This window comes from Sceloporus undulatus, chromosome 7 (assembly GCF_019175285.1).
Source record: "Sceloporus undulatus isolate JIND9_A2432 ecotype Alabama chromosome 7, SceUnd_v1.1, whole genome shotgun sequence".
In the NCBI taxonomy this organism is placed as follows: Eukaryota; Metazoa; Chordata; class Lepidosauria; order Squamata; family Phrynosomatidae; genus Sceloporus; species Sceloporus undulatus.
The window spans coordinates 38,698,182-38,720,662 of NC_056528.1; the positions used below are offsets into that span (position 1 = coordinate 38,698,182).

The window sequence follows — 22,481 nt, forward strand, 5'->3', positions numbered from 1 at the left end:
GAACTGGACACAATATTCCAGGTGGTCTGACCAAAACAGAATAATGTAGTACTATTACATCCCGTGATCTAGACACTATACTTCTATAGATGCAGCCTAGAATCCCACTGTCTTATTTAGCTGCCACATCACACTGCTGACTCATGTTCAGCTTGTGGTCCACTAAGACTCCTAGATAGCTTTTGCATCTAATGCCATTAAGCCAGGTGTCACTCATCCTAAATCTGGGCATTTCATTTTTACTGCCCAAGTTTGGTATCCTACATTTCTCCCTGTTGAAATTCATTTTGTTAGTTTGGGGCCAGCTTTCTACTCTGTTAAGGTGATTTTGTATTCAGATCCTATCAATCAGAGGGTATTGGCTACACCTCCTCATTTGCTGATGTCTGCAAATTTAATACGCATAGCCTCTATTCTATCATCCGAGTCTTTGATAAAGATGTTGAACAGCACTGGGCCCAAGATAAAATATGACATCTCACTTAGCTCTCCAGAATGACGAGGAGCCATTGGTGAGCACCCTTTGAGTTTGGTTGCACAACCAATTACAAATCCACCTAACAGTTGCATTGTCTAGTCCACGTTACAATAAGAAAAGAGATAATATTAGTCTGGTATGACTTGTTTTTGATAAAACCAAAGGAGCCATCTGTTCAGCCCCAAAATTTGCCTTCCTCCTTTGCTGGGACTTCTACTTTCTTCAGGAATTCTTAAAGATTATTCACAGTGGCTCTGATTATATATGCCAGTTCTTTTAAAATGCTCAGATGTTCATCTGGCCTTGGATATTTTAATTATTTTAGAGTAGCCAGAGATTCCTGTACTACATAATCTCTACATTTCCTGTACTGCATCATTTGCTCCATTTTCCCCTGGTTGAGCACTGCTCTCAATTTGGGAGAAGACAGAGACAAAGTGTTGAGTACATCTGCCTTTTCTGCCTCCTGTTAGTATTTTGCCATCAGATTCATGCAGTAGCCTTACCATTTCCTTGTTCTTCCTTTTGCTATGGGCATAACAACAAAACCCCCTTTTATTATTTTTACCTCCCCAGCAAGCCTGAGATCATTCTGCACTTTAGCTTTTCTAACTTTCTCCCTATACATGTTGCCTATTTGTTTGTACTCTTCATTGATGATTTCCTCCCTTTTCAAATTCTTATACATGTCCCTTTAAATCTTAGCTCAGTTGGAAGTTCCTTACATATCCATCCTGGTTTCTTTAGATATTTCTCATTTTTCCTTCTCATTGCAATTGTCTGAAATTGTTCCTTTAATATTGTACTTTTGAGAAACTCCCAACCATCATGAACTTTCTTCTTTTAGTAGTCCTGACCATGGAATCACATCAACTATTTCCCTAAGTTTTCTGAAATCAGCTTTCTTGAAGTCTAGAATGCATGTCTGAATATGCTTGGCTTCCACTGTGTAACAAACTCCAGAAGAATGTGGTAACTCCTATGGAACCCGCCACTTCCAGCCCAGCAACAGGTCATCAATGTTGACTAGAATCAGATCCAAAACAGCTGACTCCCTTGTTGCCTCTCCTAATTGCATTGTCCAGAAGGCAAATGAGGAATTTGTTGGACATTAAAGTTTGGGTAGAGTTCGACTTCCAGCAAATACCAGAATAGCTGAAATCCCCCATTCTTACTACTACACCTCTCCTTTCTGAATGTGTGGTCATATGTTCCTGGAAGGTATCATCCAAGTTCTCAGTCTGACTTGGAGGTCTGCAGAACCCCAAAATGACACCCCTATTGCTATTCATACAACTGACTCATTTATAGCTGTAAAGGTCTGTTCCTAGACACTTCATCCCATGCATCTGAAGTAGACTTAACTCTATCAAAGCTCACATTACCAACTTCTTTCAGTTAATCTACAAGATCCCTTTGAATAGTGATCCAGATTATGTCTTTGAATACTAATAATACAGTTCTTGTGAATATTAAAATTATTCAAAGTTAATAATTATTAAAAGTTACTGTGAATATACTACTTATTTTGTTGAAGCTCTTCTGACACCATACGATACTTTCCATTACTTTACACCTTCAGATGTTCATAAAACAAGCCCTGTATCTCTCCCAGGCTGTTATGGACAACTTTACATTTTCTGTCATGGCTTCTGATCCACCTCTTCCCCTTCTAGTGCTGATGTCATGCTAATGCAGTGTTGTTTCTTAGTACCTTCGTTCTTTCTATGCAATACAGTGGTAGGGCCAAAGTGAATCTGCTAAAAGCAAGGAAGAGAGGTGAAAATAATAAAGTTGGGGCAATTCTGTTTCCTCTTTTGATAGAAGTAATTGGTTTATAGTAAACAATGAGAATAAGACTTCAGCAAACCTTTGAGGTTTTTTCCCCTCTATGACCTCTCTCTAAAAACCTTTACGAAGAAACTGTTATAAAATCCTTTCAAAGCTTCTGAAACTGAAATTGGATTTATAGTATATTATGACTAGACTTTCAGCACATAAACCACCTGAATAAGCAACACACACAATGATTTACGACCCATTGAGAAAACTATTGTTTATTTAGAAAAAAGGTTACACTGGTAGAATTCATCAGATAAAAAAATTTGTTTTCCTTTTTTAAAAATGCCATTGTGAAACTTTTTTTGACTAAACTTCAGCGATACAAAGCTCCTGCAGCTGTAATATTGAAACCTAATTTTTATTTTTGTTTGGAAGAATTTCCCAATTTCTCTAAAAACATTATGACAAACGTAAGGTGTAGTGAGGAAAGACAGAGTGTAGGGTTCCTTGGTTTTTAAACAGGTCAATGTTGTGCACATAATATACAAATATCTCCTAAGCACTGTGTGAAAACAGTGCTCCCACTTCGTTTTAGTTACTGATATTAAAAATAATAAATAAAAACTGGATTTTAAATGAGGTAAATTCCAAAGGTTTAATAACTGTTTATTTATAGGTTTTCAAACACCTAAAATAATGCATTTCCAATTGAAAAGGATTACTAAACTCAGGCAGTATTTTGATAACCTAATGTGGAATTCTGTACACATGAAAACCTCATTTTGCACGATGGCAACTGTTTGCAGCACATTGTGCTAAAAATATGGAACATGTAACACTTTCAGCCAGGTACTGAAAATAAATGTTTAAGAAACTAAGCGACAAGTTAAAAATACAGTAATGTACAACTTAATCAAATCTTCCACAATGGGAGGGAAATAAAGCAGAGAACTGAATAATTTAAGGAGATGCAGATGGGTCCTCTTCATACAACGTCCTGTGCAATCTACAGTCCAGAAGATACGTTTCTGGTCACAGCTCATTTTCTTCCCATTTCAACATTGCCTAAAGGAGAACATCAGGAGAATTAAATATATTTTCTAAACATCAGAAGCTGAAACTGAGAACTGAAATTATAACTCAGCACAACAGGCAGAATAGTTCCCCAGATTTAATATGGAATTGGTCAGCTCTGTCCCACAATGAATTTATCTACCAGCAGTCACAGCACCAGGTTAATTCTCACTAAGCCTGTCTTGCAGTAGAGCCCTCCACTATCAGTAAAATTATGCAGCATCAGTTACAGCCAAAGCATGGGACTCTTTTAGCTTGGTGTACCTCTGCTGGATCCCACTGCAATAGGCCACAATTGGCACATGACACACAGATCCACCATGCACTGTAAGAGGGCTGGCAGGACCGAGGCCTGTGGGAAACGTGCAAAAGGGGGGAAGTAGTGCCTGATTCTGCAGGCACTGGATACCCAAAATACACAAGTGGATCTTGGCCTTTGTTGACATAAGCTCAAAAACAGAATCAGAAAAAAAAAGTGGCGAGTAAAGGTAAATACCTGCCATAAAACTGAATAAATTGCTTGTATGAATTACTGAGAGAGCAACATCATTTGCTAAAAATAGTAACAGTAAGGTGCACAATTGGTCAATGTCAGGTAAACAGATTAAGCAAAAATGAATGCTTAAGTTTTCCTTGTCCTCAGAAAATAACTGTACTAAACATTGTTCTGATGCTTATTAAATAACTCAGAGCAACAGAGCCAATTGAAGGGGACACTTTGCCTTGCATTTTAACATGTTGATCTTAATTTGAACTTGGCAATATTTTAATAAATTACCATAAAGATATCATGCATTTCATATACTGAGGAACCATCTGAGGAAGTAGTCTACAAAAGCTCATGCTGCCAATTTCTTTCTTTCAGTTAGTCTTAAAGGTGCTACAAGATCTCTCTACAAATGTGCCTTCAAGAGATCTGTCAACTTGTGGTGGGCCCATGAATTTCATACCTTTTTCTTAGGTGAGGAATACTAGAAGGTGGTTTGCCAATGCAGTCCTCTAAAGTCATGATGGGGTACTTTAACAATATGCCTTTACATTGTTTTGCAAAAGTACAGTTTTACACTTTAAGGTTGCCAGGAATACAAACCTGGGCACAGGACTATTAAATACCATATATACTCAACTATAAGTCGACCTCATGTATAAGTCAAGGGCAAGTTTTGGGGCCAAAATTATGGATTTTGCTATGACCCATGGATAAGTTGAGGGTAAAATTTAAGGGCATATAACAAAGGATCTAAAGGATGAAGCAAAGCAAAACAATGTTAAAGAACTTATAAAATGAACTCTATGTGCTTACTCTTAAGATTGGATGGATGAGAGAGTAGAGGGGGTCAGTGCTTCACATATTATACTCTTGCTTTTCATCAGGAGATGGTTCCTTCTTTTAAATAAGAGTTAAGATACAGTATTTACACTGACCCGTGGATAAGTTGAGTCAGTTTTTTGGGGTCAATTTTTTTACCTAAATTTCTAGACTTATACATGAGTATATACAGTATTTCAAGTGACACCATCAACTTAGGTACACTAACATAGCCCATCACACATCAAGTTTATTTTCTTGCTTATAAAAACTAATAGAGAATTTAGCTTATGTTGTAACATTGTAACACACTGCACTCTTGTGTCCCTAGTCCATATCATTGGCTGCTGACAGCAGGGGCAGTGGGGACACTGAGAACGTAGTGAAATCATGACACAAGGTAAGGTTTACATATGATAATTTGCAAATTAAATGGGGTTGAGAAGTAATGAATGATGACTGCTCTTGGTGGCAATATCACACTTACTGTCACATTTACATTGGCCTGAAGACCACAGATCAATCTAACTCAATGGATACTTCTTGATGCCTACTTATCATAAACAAATCCAATGCTCATTAGTCACAGGTAGGGTAGTGAGTGCATGCACATTATTCCTACAAAGGTGCTTTTATTTTTATTTTCAGACGTTGTGTCTGTTTATGTTAATGCTTTTTTCTTACTGTATCAAGGATGAGCAACTTTTGCAGGCCTGGGACAACTACTCCCTCCACCAAAAATTTTTTTTTGCAGGGTACATAATACCCCATGCCATGTTATTCTGCCAGGAGTGCCATTCTCCTTATTTTACTGGAAAAATATGTCATTTTTCACCACCAAGAGAACAAATTTCAGTTATGAGTAACAGCTGGAGCCACAAATATAGGCAGGAAGCTCATGCAGCTTATGTGTTATCTACTCATACACAATATGAACTGAGAGCAACCCTCTGAATTGTGAACATCCCTGACACCACCAAACAACTTTCTCGGTATAAAACACCACATATGTTCTGTGATGCTGGTCTGCACCTCCATGAAAACCACTTGTTTTCCAAATAAAAGCAATAATTTGAATAGGAACGTAATTCTAAATCACTCTTTATAATCATGAATAATAAATGTTTCAAAGCAACAACAATTCAGAACATGAACAATTTTAGAAGTATCTTTTCCTATCCCCCTTGAAAGAGAACATCTAAATAGTCTTACCTTGGTCAGAACAGTCTTCATTATCTGTGCTTGTCTGAAGATTTATGAGTAGATTAAAGATTAAGGGAAATAATTTTTAAATAAAAATCCTTAGAAAATAACCATATCATGCATGGAGTGGAGTGGTTAACATAACAATGACTAGTTATTGAATACTGAAAGGATATTGTTTCTTTTCTTCTTTCCCCCCAGTACTGTCCCGTTTTTCTTTTTTCTCTGGTTTCTCCTTGTCATGTCTGGACTCCTAATGAAAAGTAGTTAAAAACAAGAGTAAAAATAATTATATATGCACACAGAACAGAGAAAGACAAAGTATTCTAAAAAGAAAGGAAGGATTTTTTTCTGGAAAAAAAATCTATGTTCTATTTCAAAAATTAAAACATACTTTAAAACTTTCTATACATTATGCTCAACATTGGGGGTGGGTGGGGGGAATTCTCATACTTCCAAATGTCCAATTAAACATCTTGATACAGTATTTTGCTAGAAATACTAAGTGACAAAAAATTGTCTTGCCTTTTTGCTACCAGAGGAGCTTTTTTCCATCTTCTCAACTTTTATTGAGTCTCCTTTTTCTTTGCTTGAAGATTTTGATTTATTTTTCTCCTTTTCCTTTTCATTGGAATGTGGAGAATCAGAGGGACTTACACTCTTACTATGTTTGGAAGAACCAGCTGGGAAGATAAAAACAACATAAACTGCCTATCTCATCATACCTGGTAGATATACTTTAAAAAGAGAAAAAGCATTAAGAAAACATACTTGTTCCATTTTCCTCTTTCCGGCGTTTAGTTGAATCCTGTGGCACTTCCCGGTCGCTATTTGAATGATCCTAGTTAGACACAACATTAGCAATTTCAATACAGATTTATAAAACACAGTATTATATATACAATGTTCAATACACACACACACACGCTGTTCAAAGACAACTAAAATGTAGAAGTCGCTTCTTCCTTTGAACTTCCTACTTGTGCTTTCCCCACAGAACCTGTAACATACTGCCTATGTGTCTTCATGAAAAGCAAACACTCAAAGACAATTTTCTTTAGTGAGGCTCAACAGCAAAATTTAACATATTGAACTAGTATATGAAGATCACAAACCCTTTTTCGATCTTTCCTTTCCTTTTCCTCTTTCTTTTCTCTCTCTCTGGATCTTTCCCTTGACTTGTCCAAATCTTTCTTGTCCACTTCTCTCTCCTTACTCTTGGATAGTGTTGGAGTGGAGTGGTTAACATAATGCTGTTAAATTAAGGCAACATTACCAAGGGTTAATGCATATTTTTAGAGGCAATATAATAAAATAAAAGTCACAACAAAATTCTGAAATACTGTTAAGTCACCAAAGGTTCTTTGAAAGGCTGGTTTGGTGAAGTAGCATTTCCTACAAGTGCTACTCAGGGAAAGCACTGTTCACTATATCTCTCACTATTTTCTCACCAATTAGTAGTTAGAGTTAGGAAAATCTATTATATCTGATTATTCTGAAATCTAAAACTAATTAATACAACACACTTTTATTCAATTCAATCTTAGTTGTATTCCAAAATACACCAATGAACCTCCATTCTTCACACCTGCCTAAACCAGTGCCCACTACTGAAACCATACATGTTGCTCTCTTTGTCTCATAACAACTGTCATGAAGAAATCAGTGAATTTAAGAATGTAAGAGCACCATTGTTGTATCAGATCAAAGTTATGTTCTCTTTCCTCCAGTGACCACTTAGATGTTTATGGAAAGCCAACAAACAGGACACAAAGCAACAGTCCTCTCCACTTGCTGTATTCCAGCAACTACATTCAACAACATGATGTCTCTGAACACAAAGGACCCATATACACAGGACAACTAACAGTAATTGACAGATCTCTCTTATGATCTTAAAACTGGGCAGGCAATTTTTGATTCTCCAGATGCTGTCAACTGTAGCTTCCATCAGTCCTACCCAGCCTGGACAGTAGTGCAGGATGATAAACAGTTATAACTCAAGCCACATCTGCAAGGGCCAGAAGTTGCACACCCATTTTAAGGTGACCTAAGCCGTCTTGGTAGTGCCGCATTCATCAGCTTCATACATGATTTCTATATCTAGTAAGATTTGTCAGATGTTGCCCAATAATATCATTTAGAGTTCAATGCTATCAACATAATGATCACATCTTTCCTAGTAGTACCAGATCCCTTGTCATCTTGCTACTTGTCCGGAGTTTAGCTGCAGTCATGATCTGGATACAGGTGTTGTTGTATCCATACTTAGTAAGGTTGATCAGAAGTATAGGGAGACACTGAGTTCAGCACTTCAGATGCACAAATATTAGGTACTCCTGGATCAGCTGGTTTTTGCTAGACCAGTAGCCAAGTCTGCTTTTCAGCAACTCCATGTGGCAAAATCTGCAATCCTATCTCTCTGAAACAGAACAATATCTCTGTAGACACTACACTGCTGTAAACCTTCCCTGTGAAGGGCATTCCTTGAACACTGCACAGACGTTTCAACTGGTGAATTACACAAAGAAATAAAATACTGTATTCCTTTCGTGGTACAGTTATTTTTCTCACTGGAACATATTGGAACTACTGAAAATAGGGAAAATGCTTTTCAAGTAGTTGGCAGATGAAGGTTGCAGAAGACATGCAGCCACACCAGTTTGGAATACAAGAGAATGCTGCTTTCATAGAATCATAGAATAATACGAGTTGGAAGAGCCCGCAAGGACCACCTTAAACGCATGTTAAATGGATTTAATGGACATCTCTTTTTATGCTTTGAAATTATTTTTAACCTTATTTACAGTTTATTATATTTTAACTCATGTATGAAGTGAATCTTTCTAAGTTTTGTAACCTCCCTTGAGTCCAGGAAATAATGAATAGGTCACTAAAATGCTAAATCAGCCCAGCATTCCTTTTTCAAACAAAAATCTGCAGGATGCATTTGGAAATTAACATGTCCTCCCACAGTGATTTTCAATTGTGTTATTTTTAAAGGCTCTAGTTGCTGAGAAACTACTCCACACAACCTGAATCCCTGGATGCAGAAAAATTTGGGTCTGTTCCAGGATGGAGGAGGGCAACCTGTGGTCCTCCAATATTTGCTGAGCTCCAATTCCCGTACTCCCAACTAGCATAGCTATTTGAGGATGATGGGGGTTGTAGTCCAACATGATAAGGAATGTCACCAGTTCCCCAACCCTGTTTTAGGAGAATTGACCAGGTAGTTCATGTGGACTGCTGAGCACCACTAATTGTTCCCCTTGAACTAAAAGTATAACCTTGAACAACATGACTTTGTGTGTAGGTTCACATGGCAGGAGAAGATCAGTAGTGGTTGTTCTTTCAAGGAAGCTTATCTTCCGTTACTAAGCTTCTCTCTGAATAAGCAATTCCTTGGAATACAATTTGAAAACCAAAGACATATCAAAATAACATGTAACAGCCTATTGCTGCAGTTAGTTGTGTATTACCAATGCACACCTTACAACACCTCCTAGTGCCTTAACATACACACTAAAAACCATTTACCCACAATCTGCTGTGACTATAAAAGCTAGTTTTTATTTGCTGCCTTTTCTGTATTCTCTGGATGACTGAAAGAGTCAAACCTTTGCTGAAGAATCCTTGAGTTCGCTGGGGTTGTCCTGTAGAAAATGAATGGAGATGACACATAAGCTCGCACAGTTCTCAGAAACCACAGGAACTTGGGAATCAGGGCCATACCCTCGAAACAAAAACCAGCTATTCCTTCTGAGAATAAATCCAGTGTTAATACTTCTCAAACAAGCATGCAGAAATCTATACTAATTATAAAAAGCAAATTAACAAGATAAATGTGTTCATTAGTTCTTTTTTTTTAAAGCCCCAACAAACCCACCCTATATCACAAAAAAAAAAGTTATATTCCTAGCCCAATTAGTGAACAGGGAGGAAAATAGCTCCCCAAGAAAATATTAAACGTAGCAGTTTTCAAAAAGGTAGCTGCATTAGTCTGTTCCAGAATAACAAAAAGACAACCTTTTGATACCTTTAAGACCAACAGATTTATTTTTGCATGACCTTCCACAGACTATAATCCACTTCCTCAGATTCATGGAATACAATATACATTACAAGTGATGGGGTCAGCGTGAAAAGGCATGCTGAAAATGGTTCTCATGGTTTTGGAACTCATGCCCCTTGCTTATGCGTAAGGGATGAACAAAGGAGGAAATAATGGGGGGGATGTGTGTGTGCGACGCACGCGCACTCCTGCAGCCACACACCCATATTCAAGCCAATGAGGCTTGAATATATGAGAAACCCTGTTTTCGAGAGGGAGTCCAGAACGGATCCCCAGCGAAAAAAGAGGGGCAACTGTATATTAACTGACTCAAGTTAACCAATACATACACACACATATATATACCTGAAGGTCAAATATCACACTTCACATCTTAGGATGTAACCCATGAAAGCTCATTCTAAAATCAATCTTTTGGTCTTAAACTCTTTTTGTTGTTATTGTTGTAACAGTAATGCATGGATGGTACACCACTTAATGGTTACCAGATTTTTAAAAAAAATGCAAAAATGGTATTAGATTATAAATGAATACAGTACTGCAGTCTTTCCCACACACTTGCATACAACTAGGTCCCACTCACATCCCTCCAAGAAAGTATAGGAAGGACTTCAACTCAATGATCAAATATTACTCAGAAATAATTAAGTAATTTTATTTGTCTACAGAATTTCTCTATGCCTTAATCCAACCTCTTAAAACACAGAAAATTCTTTTAAAGGTTGGCAAGATGGTGACACCCCCACATAATCCATCCCAGTGCTCTGATGAAGTATCGGTAACTTACAGTTTTAAAGCTTCAACGTACTGCAAACTCAAAGATTCCATGAGCTTAGATGATTTAGAAATAAAAATATAAACACGGAGCAAGGAATTGCTACCCTGAGTCTTCAAGAAGGCTACAGCCATGGTTTTGTGCTGCACTCGACTGCTGGGGGTTTTCTCTTTGCTGGTTGGAAGGTTTTGGCTGCCACATCTGGTTTAAGCGTAACGCAGAACTCAAGAGGGTGGGAACCCACTGGAATATAAACAAACCTTGCAGGGAAGGTGCAACAGAAGCTGCCTGCTCACTGAACATACACAACTACAGGAGAACTGATCACCAAGGAGACTTTTTTAAAATGGAACTCCTTTTCAAGGCTCCTCCTTGGAAGGCACACAGCGGTATGAAGCTCATCAAGAAGCCTGATGAATTCAGAGGTATCGCATATCCTGTAATCCTCCAGGAACTCTCTTCAGTGCTACACATTCTTCAATATTAATGCAGAAATATATGCTCCTCTCTGCTTCTGCAAGAGACTTGTTTGCTTGTAGCTACCACTGCACTCCACAAAAATATATCTGACTGTTTAAAAACAGTGAGGCACTTTTGGTTTTTGGTTTTAAAAAAAATCTTGACACTTCCAAACTATTTACAACATTTGTGCTAGGTCCTTGAAGCTTTATTTCTTTTTCTAATTAAAAAAAAGATTTTTAATTCTCTTAATATGAAAAAAGAGTCCACCAACCAAAAAAGAAATGCATTTTCTAATGCAATATGAAACCTCCAATGGCTCCACTTGGCACAAAACTTGAAGGAAGTCGGACAATGGCATTCCAAACACGACAGCTTAAAATTGGACGCTGCCTTCCTCAGGCTATACTAACCTTTACTGTAGAGGAATGTGATGGAGAGCAATGGGTATCAACTTTGCGGCGTTTTTGTTCTGCAAGTATGAGATTAGGGTGGGGAGAGGAAAAAAGAGAGAAACTATGTTACTAAACCATAAATCAACATGAAGCAACTCATCATCATTTAAAATTCCCAGGTTCCTTTTAGATTCTTAGGTTCATCTTAGATTTTTGAGGCATCTTCAGAAAGTAACTTCTTTAAATTGTAAACTTTACAGCTTAAACTGCCATTTTAATTTTAAAAATTCAACCAGCATATATCCTTCTAAAGGACACACAAAAATATAAATCAGAGGCAAACTTACCCCTTTCAGTATCTGATGTTTCTGATCGGGGAACAGGTGACTTCAAGGACCCAGCAACTGGTGTTTTCTCTCCTCCTCCTCTAATGTTTTCCTTGGTCTTCATATCCTTTGTTACATCTCGCTCTCTGGATGGTTCCTTCTCTCTCTCCTTTTCTATTGTTGATTTTGACTCAGCATTGGTCACAATGATCTTGGATTTTTCATCCTTTGAAGACTTCTCTTCTCTCTTTGTTTTTTCCTTCTCTTTATCAGATTTAGGTGTCTTTTCCTTGGTATCTCTTGCTTTATCTTCTTTGTTTGTCCGTTCTTCCTTTGGCTTATCTTTTCCATCCTTTCCAAGCATTTTAGCCTCAGGAGTGGCAGCTGGCATCTTCTCTTTTTTCTCCTTCTCCTTCTCCTTCCCACATTTTTCTTTGTCCTCCTTTTCTTTTATTACTTTGCTGCTTAAAATAATAATAATTAAAAAAAATGTTAATACAAAATTTATTTATATTTTCCTTTAAAAAGAAAAAAGAGGGGCTTTCAATCTTAAAAATTTTGCTTAGCCTGGAAAATCCTCAGAAAATTATGCCAGCCATGAAAGCATTTGACTTCACATTAGAAATAGGTCTCACTGTTGTGTATGTCTGTTCCTTGAGCTAGTAGCACCACTCAGCTATCAGATAATGCAGGGTGAGAAAGCAATTAAAACAGAGGCTTCATCTGCATTCCAGAAATATAGTTTTACTACCATGGCTCAACGCTATAGAATTCATGTGGATGGTTGGGTCCTTTCCCAACATAATTATCACTGTAAATAGAAAACTGTATCAGATGCTCACCTATTAGAAGCACTGTTTCCATTGCTTGTGGTCACCTTTGGAGTTGTATTGGCAGCTTTATTAATCACTTTAACAGCACCCTGAGACTTCTCTTTTAATTTATCTGTTTATTAAAAAAAAATCAACAGTGGCTAAGTGGCATATAAAGACTTCAAAACCTAGAACATGTTGTTAAATATTCCAATAAATTAAATTTTATTTTAATGAGAAATGACATTGATCCAGAGAATATATGGCAGCATTGGAAATTTACAGTGCAGGCATTATGAATAATCTGGTGAAGGGTCTCAAAACCATGCCCTATGAAGAACGACTTAGGGAGCTGGGGATGTTTACCCTGGAGAAGAGACGGTTAAGAGGTGACATGATAGCCATGTTTAAATATTTGAAGGGATGTCATATTAAGGAGGGAGCTAGCTTGTTTTCTGCTGCTCCAGTGACTAGGACCAGGAGCAATGGATGCAAACTCCAGGAAAAGAGATTCCACCTTAACATTAGGAGGAACTTCCTAACAGTAAGGGCTGTTTGACAGTGGAACAAACATCCTCAGAGTGTAGTGGAGTCTCCCTCCCTGGAAGTCTTTAAACAGAGGCTGGATGGCTATCTGTCGGGTATGCTTTGATTGAGAATTCCTGCATGGCAGGGGTTGGACTGAGTGGCCCTTGTGGTCTTTTACAACTCTATGATTTTGCAAAGTTAGAGGAAATAGTACTATAAACACAATCCTATGCCTGTCTACTCAGAATTAAATTCCCCTTAGTTCAGTGGGATTCATGTGGCCAGCAAGCAGCCTTAATCTAATCTTGTCACAGTACAGAAGGCAATATGAATTCATCAATTAGAAGCTGGCCTATGGCTGTAATGAAGTTGTCAAGTTATTATCATACTTGATAATCACACATATCACACACACACACAGGAAAGGGTACATATGATAAACAAACACACATCAACTAATAAATAAATAAATAAATATCATATGTATCTTTTGTGTGTGTGTGTGTGCGCATGCACACACATTTATGTTACTGACATTTCATCTTTTTCTTCTTGTTAATTAACAAAATAGGTAAGTTTTAGGGATTGTTCACGCATACCAGTCCATAACTTTAAGTACCAAAACCATGCTTCCATGGGTGAAAAAGCTGTCATGAATGTTAAAACTCAGTCACCAAGTCTGCCAATTGAGTCTGTTCACACATTTAGTTACAACACATGTGTTTTAGTAATCAAGAGACATACATGCATGTGTAATTATAAAAAGAGGGGCATGGACTTCCTCAGTCTATACAAAAGATACATATATTCACAACTGCCTTACCAGTGTCCTCAGCAGTGCTTTCTTCTAGTTTAGCTGCATTTATTGTGAGCGAAGGAGGCAGCCCAGCTCCACTTGGTCCATTTTGCAAAGTTGTTGGTGCTGCATTCCTGGTGGATTGGTCCTTGTGGTGGAAATCATTTTCAGGGACCATGCAATGTTTTCTACTTTTCAGCTGTCCAGAGTAGCTGAAAGTCGCAACATGTGTTAAATATACACAAAAGAAATAAACAGCAAGCAAGAGAAACTCGGATAGCTGCTTGGAAAGATAAATTACATTTTTAAACTATAGATAGTGGACAACTTTCCCAACAAGTTAAATACAAGCGTTTGATTTTGTAGAAGCACATTTAACACCTTTATCCTTATGACACCTTGATCCTCAAAACCTCTGCCACCAAAAAAGATCTTTGTCTCTATTCTGAAAAGAATCAGCAAGTAAGCCACTGGTAGTATAAAATATATTACTGGCTTTAAATATTTTTTGGAACATAGGAGATTAACATTTATAGCAATGTAATGCAAAATGCAATATACAAATGATGTGGCTGGTAGCAGCCATTTCATCAAACTGAGGCATAACAGAGAAGGAAAGGAGCACTGCTACTAAATCAGCTGAGAAGCCAGTCGAATACCAGGCTCCTTCTTCCATCAGTCATCACCTGGCAATGGTCATTGTACTAGGCTAAAGCAAATGGGAAAGAGTAAGCTATTCCCATCAGCTCTGCTGAGAGATCAGCAACTTTTGGGCACCTCCTCTGCTGAACTGTTTGCATTTCAACTGGAGTATACAACAGATTTCTAAGAGCTCATGCCCAAGTTTGCTTTTTCCATTTTCCTTCTAATTTCTTTTCCTTTTGAGTCACATTTGAAAGCAGGGATTATGTTATTCATGATCACTGTCAACTGGCTGAAGAGCAGGGTAAAATGCTTCAAATCAAATAATTAATGGGTATGTGAGAACTTAATAAAGGTTTATTCTCCTTGTTTAACTTATTCTTTGCAAATTAAAAAAAACACAGAACTTCTCTACTGTTTTGATACTTTAGCGGTGTAATACTTAACACATCTATTTCATTAATTGCAGAGATACACAATACGAACATAGTTTTTTGATCAAAGAATTCTTGGGCTGGATTGCCCAGTTCAAAGCCACAATGATATCAACATTTGGACAACTGCTATACATTCTACCAAGATTTCTGCCAAAAACTACCAAGAATTATTATGCATTCTACAACATTTAAAAGAAAAAGTTTTAGGACTTCTAACAATTTTCTGTGCATTATTAAGCCATGTTTTAAAGAAAGTTTTTGTTACCCCATTGCTAATGCATATAGATCAGGTCTCTTTTCTTTTTCCTCTTGGCAGATTTTATGGACTCTTCTTTCCAAAGCTTGGCCCAGATTCACAACTTTGGGATACCATGGCAGGATTTTGGTCAGTACAATTAGAATATTTCTGATGTGTGTATATTCGCCCGTTTCAAGGCAATGTACTGATGCCTAGTAAAGACAAGGAAATGTGTCATCAAAAGTCTTTCAAGAATACTCCCCCACAACCACCAAAAAAAGCCTCAGCTTCTCAATACTTCTAGGTTACCTTTGTTAGTTTATAATGCCACTTGTGTACTACATGCCGAAAATTCTCATAATCTAACTGGTCAGCTTTGTTCCCGCTGTCAAAACCGGTTGCCCGTAATATAGTGAGGAAGCCTGGATAGTTGCCACATTCCTGCATGCAGACAAAGAAAAAGTCCTTAATCTTATTCAAGAAGCATTTAACAATTAAAGTGGCATATATAATCACAAACCTACTGAGAGGCTAGGGTTTTTCACAGGACTGAAGCAATTTGCTACTGAAAATCAGGATCTCATCATTATGTTGTTTATAAAACATACAAACCGATCTAGTTATAGTAAAAAGGGGAATAACACGCATAACAGTTTCTCCTGGGCTACAATTTGCAAATCAGACTTTCTAGAAAACAGTACACAAACTGTAAAACTTTTCATATGCACTGATTTACCAAACATGTTTAGGTTTCAAATAAAAAGGAACACACTTTAAGCAGAGGCTGGATGGCCATCTGTCGGGGATGCTTTGATTTGGATTTCCTGCATGGCAGGGGTTGGACTGGATGGCCCTTGTGGTCTCTTCCAACGCTATGATTCACTTCTCTGTTCATAGGAATGGAGAGAGCTATTTCGGGGAGTTTCTATAGAAAGGATAAATATAAACATTTTTCTCTACTAGAAGAAATGGGCAAACCTCTGTATTCAGATTTCTGTATGTTCACTAGCTTCCACACCTTCTGGGTCAGTGCACATCATCAGCATGATCATACTAAGTTGCTGTTATCAGTCATCATCACAGTTCCATTTTCTTGACAAAAAATCTACAGAACCCTTCTTTAAACAGGTTTTCAAGTTAATATTCTGAATATTTCACATACCTTTTCATATATGGTTCTATCACTATGCCACCGAGTTACAGTATCTAGCATACAGCATAGAAACCTGCCGTATCGACTAGCTTCATTTTCAGTACAGCTTGCTACTGTATAGATTATATCAGAAAATACCTGTAAGACATTTTTAAAGGTTACATACACAGTAAAAATGCACTATGGAATAAAAACTGTTTCTATATGTAACACTAAATGGTTAGTTGTATTCCACTAATAAAATGGGACAGTTTAAAAATAAAAACCAAATCCCCCCCCCTCCAGTTTGAAGCTTCTTTTCCTACACCACTAATCTCAAAATCCCAGACCATTACTGCTTAAGCCAATTCAATCATCCAAAAACTGATATTTATACTGAAAAACTACACTCCTGTTTTAGTTAGTATCTTATGTAGCTACTACTTTCTCATTTTCCCAGGTCTTATTAAGCTTCTAGGCTTTCAAATAAATGCCTAATGCAGCAATTTTTTCTTTCCTTTCTTATCTCATTGGCAGTCTTTTCCAAACTGTTTTCATAACAGCTAGCCTAATAAGACTTCATACTCTTACATTATCAAACTGTAAGTTCTGGAATAATTTTACACATGAATAGGTCTTTTAATTACACAGTACTTTCTTGGCTGAAACATCCACTGTTGCTTTTAAAAGTACCAGAACAAAATCATGTGCCATCAAAATCCAGAGCTACTTACTCTGTCATAGCAAAGAAGTGTGGAAAAATTTGGTGTTTTCTGTTGGTGTACCAATTCCACAAAGCGGGCACAGTAAACAGCATCAATGGCAGAAAAAATACACCGAGGAAATATACATAACTGCAGAAATTTTGTTATCGTCTCATTTTTTGTAGACTCTAATAAATTTAAAACAAAACAAGGAAGAGGTTACCAGTAAATCATCCATATGAAAAAATGTACATCCATAGTTTGCAATCAGATGTATTTCTGATAAAAACTGCACTGACAGTATCAAGGACCATACTTTGGGGGTTTAAAAAAAAAGTCAGAAAGACAGAAGGGAAAGCTTTCTGAGAAGATACCTGGACACAGCTTGTTGCTGCACCCCTAAAGACGTGACTGATTCAGATGCATAGGCAGTCTGAATGAGGATGTCTTTTTTTCATTTCCCTCCAGAGGAACTCCAGCCTCCAATCATATAGTTTAGTGATACATGAACACCACTGCTAAGGTAATTACCATTTACCTGGCTCCCTTAGCAAGGAAACCCACTTTCTGATAACAGTCTGAACTTTGTTAACAGAGACCCTCCCCTTTCTAATGAGGAATGAGAAAATTTTACTATGGGAAGCAAAGAAAGTGCAGAGTGGGATATATGACTGATTCGCAACCAGAGATAAAATGAAGTCACCAATGCACAATATTTTAGAAAGAAACATTTACATAGATGGACAGAGTAATATAAAGTTTCACTAAAGCACCTATGTGAGTATAAGAAGCAGGGAAGAGCTCCACCTAACTTACTTGCAAGAAGCCAATTATCCTTTTCCAATTTTAGCCTTTGCAGCACTCTCTGCACATGCTCTGACTGCTTCTTTTCCTCTTCAAGAAGCTTATCCTGAAGGGCCGTGCAGCGTTCTTTCTCCTTTTTCTTTTTATTTGGAGGCTACAAAGAACAAACAAAAACAAAAAACTGTGTTGAGATTGTACGATGAGCATGCAAACCTACAAAGGAGGGATGAGAAACTATGCCAGCCCTGGGGGCTAAACTGCATTCCAGGAAACTCCCTGGGGGCTTGATAGTTCTGGGAATTGATCTCTGTGATGCTCTTTGCCCTCTATGAGCATTATCTGAGTTCATTTTCTGTACACATCTACACATGAAACTCATATTTTTTTGAAACAGAAAAGGGATCTTTATAACATTGACAAGTGAATCTGTTCTCAACTGCAATCCCTAACCACAGGTATGAGTGAGTTTATATTTCCAGCACTATGGAAAATCAACAAGCCTTTCTTAATCCTGAGCTTTTCCTAGCGCTGATGTCTGGTGAAAAGAAGATGGTTAATTGGAGGGGGAACCTTGTGGACTGGATCTGGCTCATAAGGTGGTGATTTTGCACCTCTGCTTATAGGGCTAGGTTCATTCTCATTAACAGCTTCAAGAGGTGGTCTGCTGCGAACAGTTACTTTTTATTAAACTGAAGACACCTTCCTTAAATAGGAAAAATACATGCTAGCTAACAAATACACAAAGCTTAACAGCTGCTATAGTAAGTGATTATGTTTCAGATCACACAACTGCATAAACAGTTAGACTTCTATGCCCCAAATTGTATAGAAATAATCCAGTGGAAAAAATTTCCAGCATAGAGCCCGTTTGAAATGGCTTGGACTTTTGCAGGACCACCTTCTCTCAGATGATGTCCAACATTTCTACTCCATAAATTTCATATCTTTTCTTGCTGCTATGTTGTCAGAACCCTAATATAGAATTGGGATTGTTCCATAAGTTGTTGTTGGTTGAATGGATTCTTCTATATTTGCAATAGGAAAATATGGAAGAATCTGGAATGTATTCATTGGTATATTAAAAGAAACAGAGGGAGAAGAAGCCGACTAAGCAGTTAGATGGTCTGGCGAAAGGGTTAACACTTAGAGTGAAGATGGGGGGGGGGATGCAGTGGAGAGGAATGGTAACCATTGTAACGGATAGCCTTTGCAGTTTTACAGTTCTCAGCCTTAGAAGAGATGCAACCTCTTGGTCACTTACAATGTTAGGCTAGCCTGATGGGACAGCTGATGGGATAGCTATATGGGAAAAATGAATATCAACAGGTGGCCCTTAAAGTTATAGGCATGTTGGTGGTTTAATTCAAGGTTATATACTGGAGGGAACAATAAACAGTTAACTTGCTGTTGTGGGGATGTGTGGTGGGAAACTTATTGCCCATGCCATGGTTCTCAAAACATCCTTTGTTGGGGGAAGGTTGGAACTGTGATTTTCACGGGAATTTGTTAGCCAATGGGTTTTGCTGTGGGGAGGGTTTTCCGTTATGACTATAAAATGGCCAAATTGTTATTATAAGTTAGATCTGATTATAACATCTTGTACCGCGCATTATACCATTGTTTTTATTCAATAAAGTTTCTAGTTTAGACTTAGTTCTACAACTTGACTTTTTGATGAAGCTTTGGTGGGCCAGGTTCTGACATGTTTTTGTTTTCTGCTAGCAAGGAGCGTTTGTAAGGAAGTTTAATAGACCATCAAATGCTAATATGACATTTCATTTATTAGTTTGTGACACATATATTTTACTAAAAATTATCATTGAGTAGGATTACAATGGGCCCTTGGCATCTGCTGGGGTTGGTTCCAGGACCAGCACAAGTCCCATTAAATACAATGGCATAGTAAAATGGTACCCCTTATATAAAAGGGCAAAATCAAGGCTTGCATTTTGGAATACATACATACATATACATACACACATATTCCAAGATGTGGATGATTGAATCTATGGTTAAAGAATCCATTATTATGGAGGGCTGACTATATAAGCAAGAGCCAACGTGGTGCAGTGGTTTGGTAGAGAACAGGATTTGAATCCCTGCTCAGCCATGGAAACTGACTGGGTGACCTTGGACAAATCAGACTCTCTCAGCATCAGAGGAAGGCAAAGGCAAATGGACAAATTTGGATAAAAATTGTCAAGAAAATCCCCTAACAGGTTTGTTGTAGGGTTTCTGTAAGTTGGAAACCACTTGAAGGCACACAGCAATAACAAAAAAGGGTTACAGTCCTGAGAAAAGCTGCTATAATAAAATAAAGGAGTTACAACAACAGCAGCCATGATTTGTTTATTTACTTAAAATGCATCAGACAAAAACCAATTGGATGCAACTAAAAACTGAGCGGAGATATGGCCAGGAATACTATTCCAGATTCTGGGTACCACAACTGAAAAGGCCCTGTTTTTGTTACTCAATAACTGTATAACTTTTGTGAGATCTGTAAAAAACAACAACTCAGAAATGCAAGGAGCATACTACTGAAGGAGTGAACACTAAGGCCTAAATCCAATTCTATGTTGCAAACAGAAAAAAACCCACTGAATCAATGGAGCTTACATAAATGTTGACTTAACAAGTTTCCATTGATTCATACTTTAGTTGAAACTAACAACTGAATGTAGACATAAAACCTGAAGCCCAACCACTGCTTTACTTTTTCATCATTCCACAGGTTTTCATGATCTGATTTTTTTGTTTGTGTGTAAAAAAAAAGAGTAAACAAACATTAAAAATACATTACATTTCTTGAAGTACAATACATACCATTTCCTGATTGTCATCAATAGCTTTCATTTGGACTCTGAGTTTGGTGACTTCCCGTTCATAGCTAGTATGTGGCACGGCAAGATCATACATTGTCAGTGACCAGAAAGTGGCATAGAACTGTGGACTGATGTCATCCCAGACCTTTGGGAGGTGCAAGGAAATCACTGCATCATGAACAGGAGCCATGACAAGCTCACATGATGTGATGTACTTGTGAACTTTTTGCTGCTGCTTGTTCCCCTTCTCAGCTTTTTTCAGTTCATCATATTTAGACTGATTAAAAAGAAGACACATCATCATTTAAGTATCAATTTATCACACAAAAAGCCAATGTCTGGTCAACCTAACACATTGTATTTAAATACAAAATGACAAAGAAATTAAGTCAGGTAACTTTGAATTGCACTAGTTGCTGAAAATAATAAACTGCTAATCTCCCTAAAAGGATCCATGGAGAAACAGATTTAATTTTCACTAAAATGATCTGCACTGTACACCTAAAATGCAAGTCAACTGAATATTTGTACTTACTGAAATATGGTGTGCATACATAGGCCTCGAAAGGAAAAATGCAGCATCATGAGGGGTATGAAACTCATTACAGAGAACATCAATAGAAGGCACTCGCTTAATATAATCCTCTGTGCTTAAGTTGGAAGCTAAAAACCCACCGAACTGTACCAATGTATCATGGCACTAAATGGAAAAATACAAAGACATTAGAGGGTCAGACGAGACTTATTTGAGGAGAGAGGGAATAATTTTAACTACATTTTAAATATACATACATGCATGCAGGCATACACATAGTTTTAAAAATCAGGAAAATGGCTGGTAAATTACTAACATTTACAACAGCTAGATATGAATAATATAGATAAAATGTGGATGCGCTCCTCAGTATGAAATTAATAGTGATATTTCTTTTTAATGGTCATGATAATTCCAGAAATGACAATCCAACTACTATGTATTCAGGCAATTTAGCATGCAGTTGTAGCAACATCTGGCAAACATAGCAAACATATTCAAAATAGTACTTGTGAAGTACCATTAGTACTTTCTAAAAGGTAAAGGTAAAGATAAAATGAATGTCTAGTTGTAACCAACTGTAGGGGTGGTGCTCATCTCTGTTACTAAGCCAAAGAGCCAGCATTGTCCGAAGATGACTCCGGTGGTCTTGTGGCCACCTTGACTGTACCGAATAGCTGATACCTTCCCACCAGAGTGGTACCTAGTTATCTACTTGCATATGCATGCTTTCGAACTGCTAGGTTGGCAGAAGTTGGGATCAGTCACTCCATCACGCAGCACTCAGGCCTCGAACTGCCAGCCTTCTGATCTTCCAATCATCAGAATTGGTGTATTAACCATTAAGCCACCACATCCCTTTTTGGTACTTTCTATAAACACAGAAAGTACCAATAGTTAGCAATAGGAGGGATGTTGGAAATTGCTTTCAACAATACCTGGAGGGCTACATTTCCCATCCCTCCAATATAGAATGCTGTTTGTTTGTTTGACATGATGATCAGGTTCTACTGGTTTGTTCAACTTCACAAGTACCATTTTGGATATGATTGCTATGATTGGTACTTTTTACAAACATAAAAATCATATCCAAAATAGTACTTGGAAATTGAACAAACCAGTAGAACCTGATCATCATGTCAAACAAACCAACAG

At 37.5% G+C, this 22,481-nt stretch overlaps 1 protein-coding gene across 4 annotated transcripts in view; it reads right to left on the reverse strand.

Moving 5' to 3' along the window:
• Positions 1-2,508: 2,508 nt before the first annotated feature.
• THOC2 (THO complex 2) overlaps positions 2,509-22,481 on the reverse strand; it is a 36,021-nt gene continuing 16,048 nt past the window's right edge. Inside the window, exons 19-36 of one of the 4 annotated variants that reach the window (XM_042478479.1) lie at positions 21,327-21,491; positions 20,793-21,068; positions 17,979-18,120; positions 17,193-17,350; positions 16,489-16,617; positions 15,636-15,767; positions 15,354-15,538; positions 14,037-14,221; positions 12,716-12,818; positions 11,895-12,334; positions 11,566-11,624; positions 9,464-9,499; positions 6,962-7,099; positions 6,618-6,687; positions 6,372-6,529; positions 6,023-6,099; positions 5,856-5,903; positions 2,509-3,325 (exon numbers count right to left, since the gene is read on the reverse strand). In XM_042478479.1, coding sequence (XP_042334413.1) covers positions 5,876-5,903; positions 6,023-6,099; positions 6,372-6,529; positions 6,618-6,687; positions 6,962-7,099; positions 9,464-9,499; positions 11,566-11,624; positions 11,895-12,334; positions 12,716-12,818; positions 14,037-14,221; positions 15,354-15,538; positions 15,636-15,767; positions 16,489-16,617; positions 17,193-17,350; positions 17,979-18,120; positions 20,793-21,068; positions 21,327-21,491 — 2,481 coding nt within the window. In that variant the 3' untranslated portion in view covers positions 2,509-3,325; positions 5,856-5,875. Of the gene's footprint in view, positions 3,326-5,855; positions 5,904-6,022; positions 6,100-6,371; positions 6,530-6,617; positions 6,688-6,961; positions 7,100-9,463; positions 9,606-10,953; positions 11,625-11,894; positions 12,338-12,715; positions 12,819-14,036; positions 14,222-15,353; positions 15,539-15,635; positions 15,768-16,488; positions 16,618-17,192; positions 17,351-17,978; positions 18,121-20,792; positions 21,069-21,326; positions 21,492-22,481 lie in introns of those variants that run through there. The other 3 variants (XM_042478478.1, XR_006104952.1, XM_042478480.1) reach the window with 3 other exon arrangements.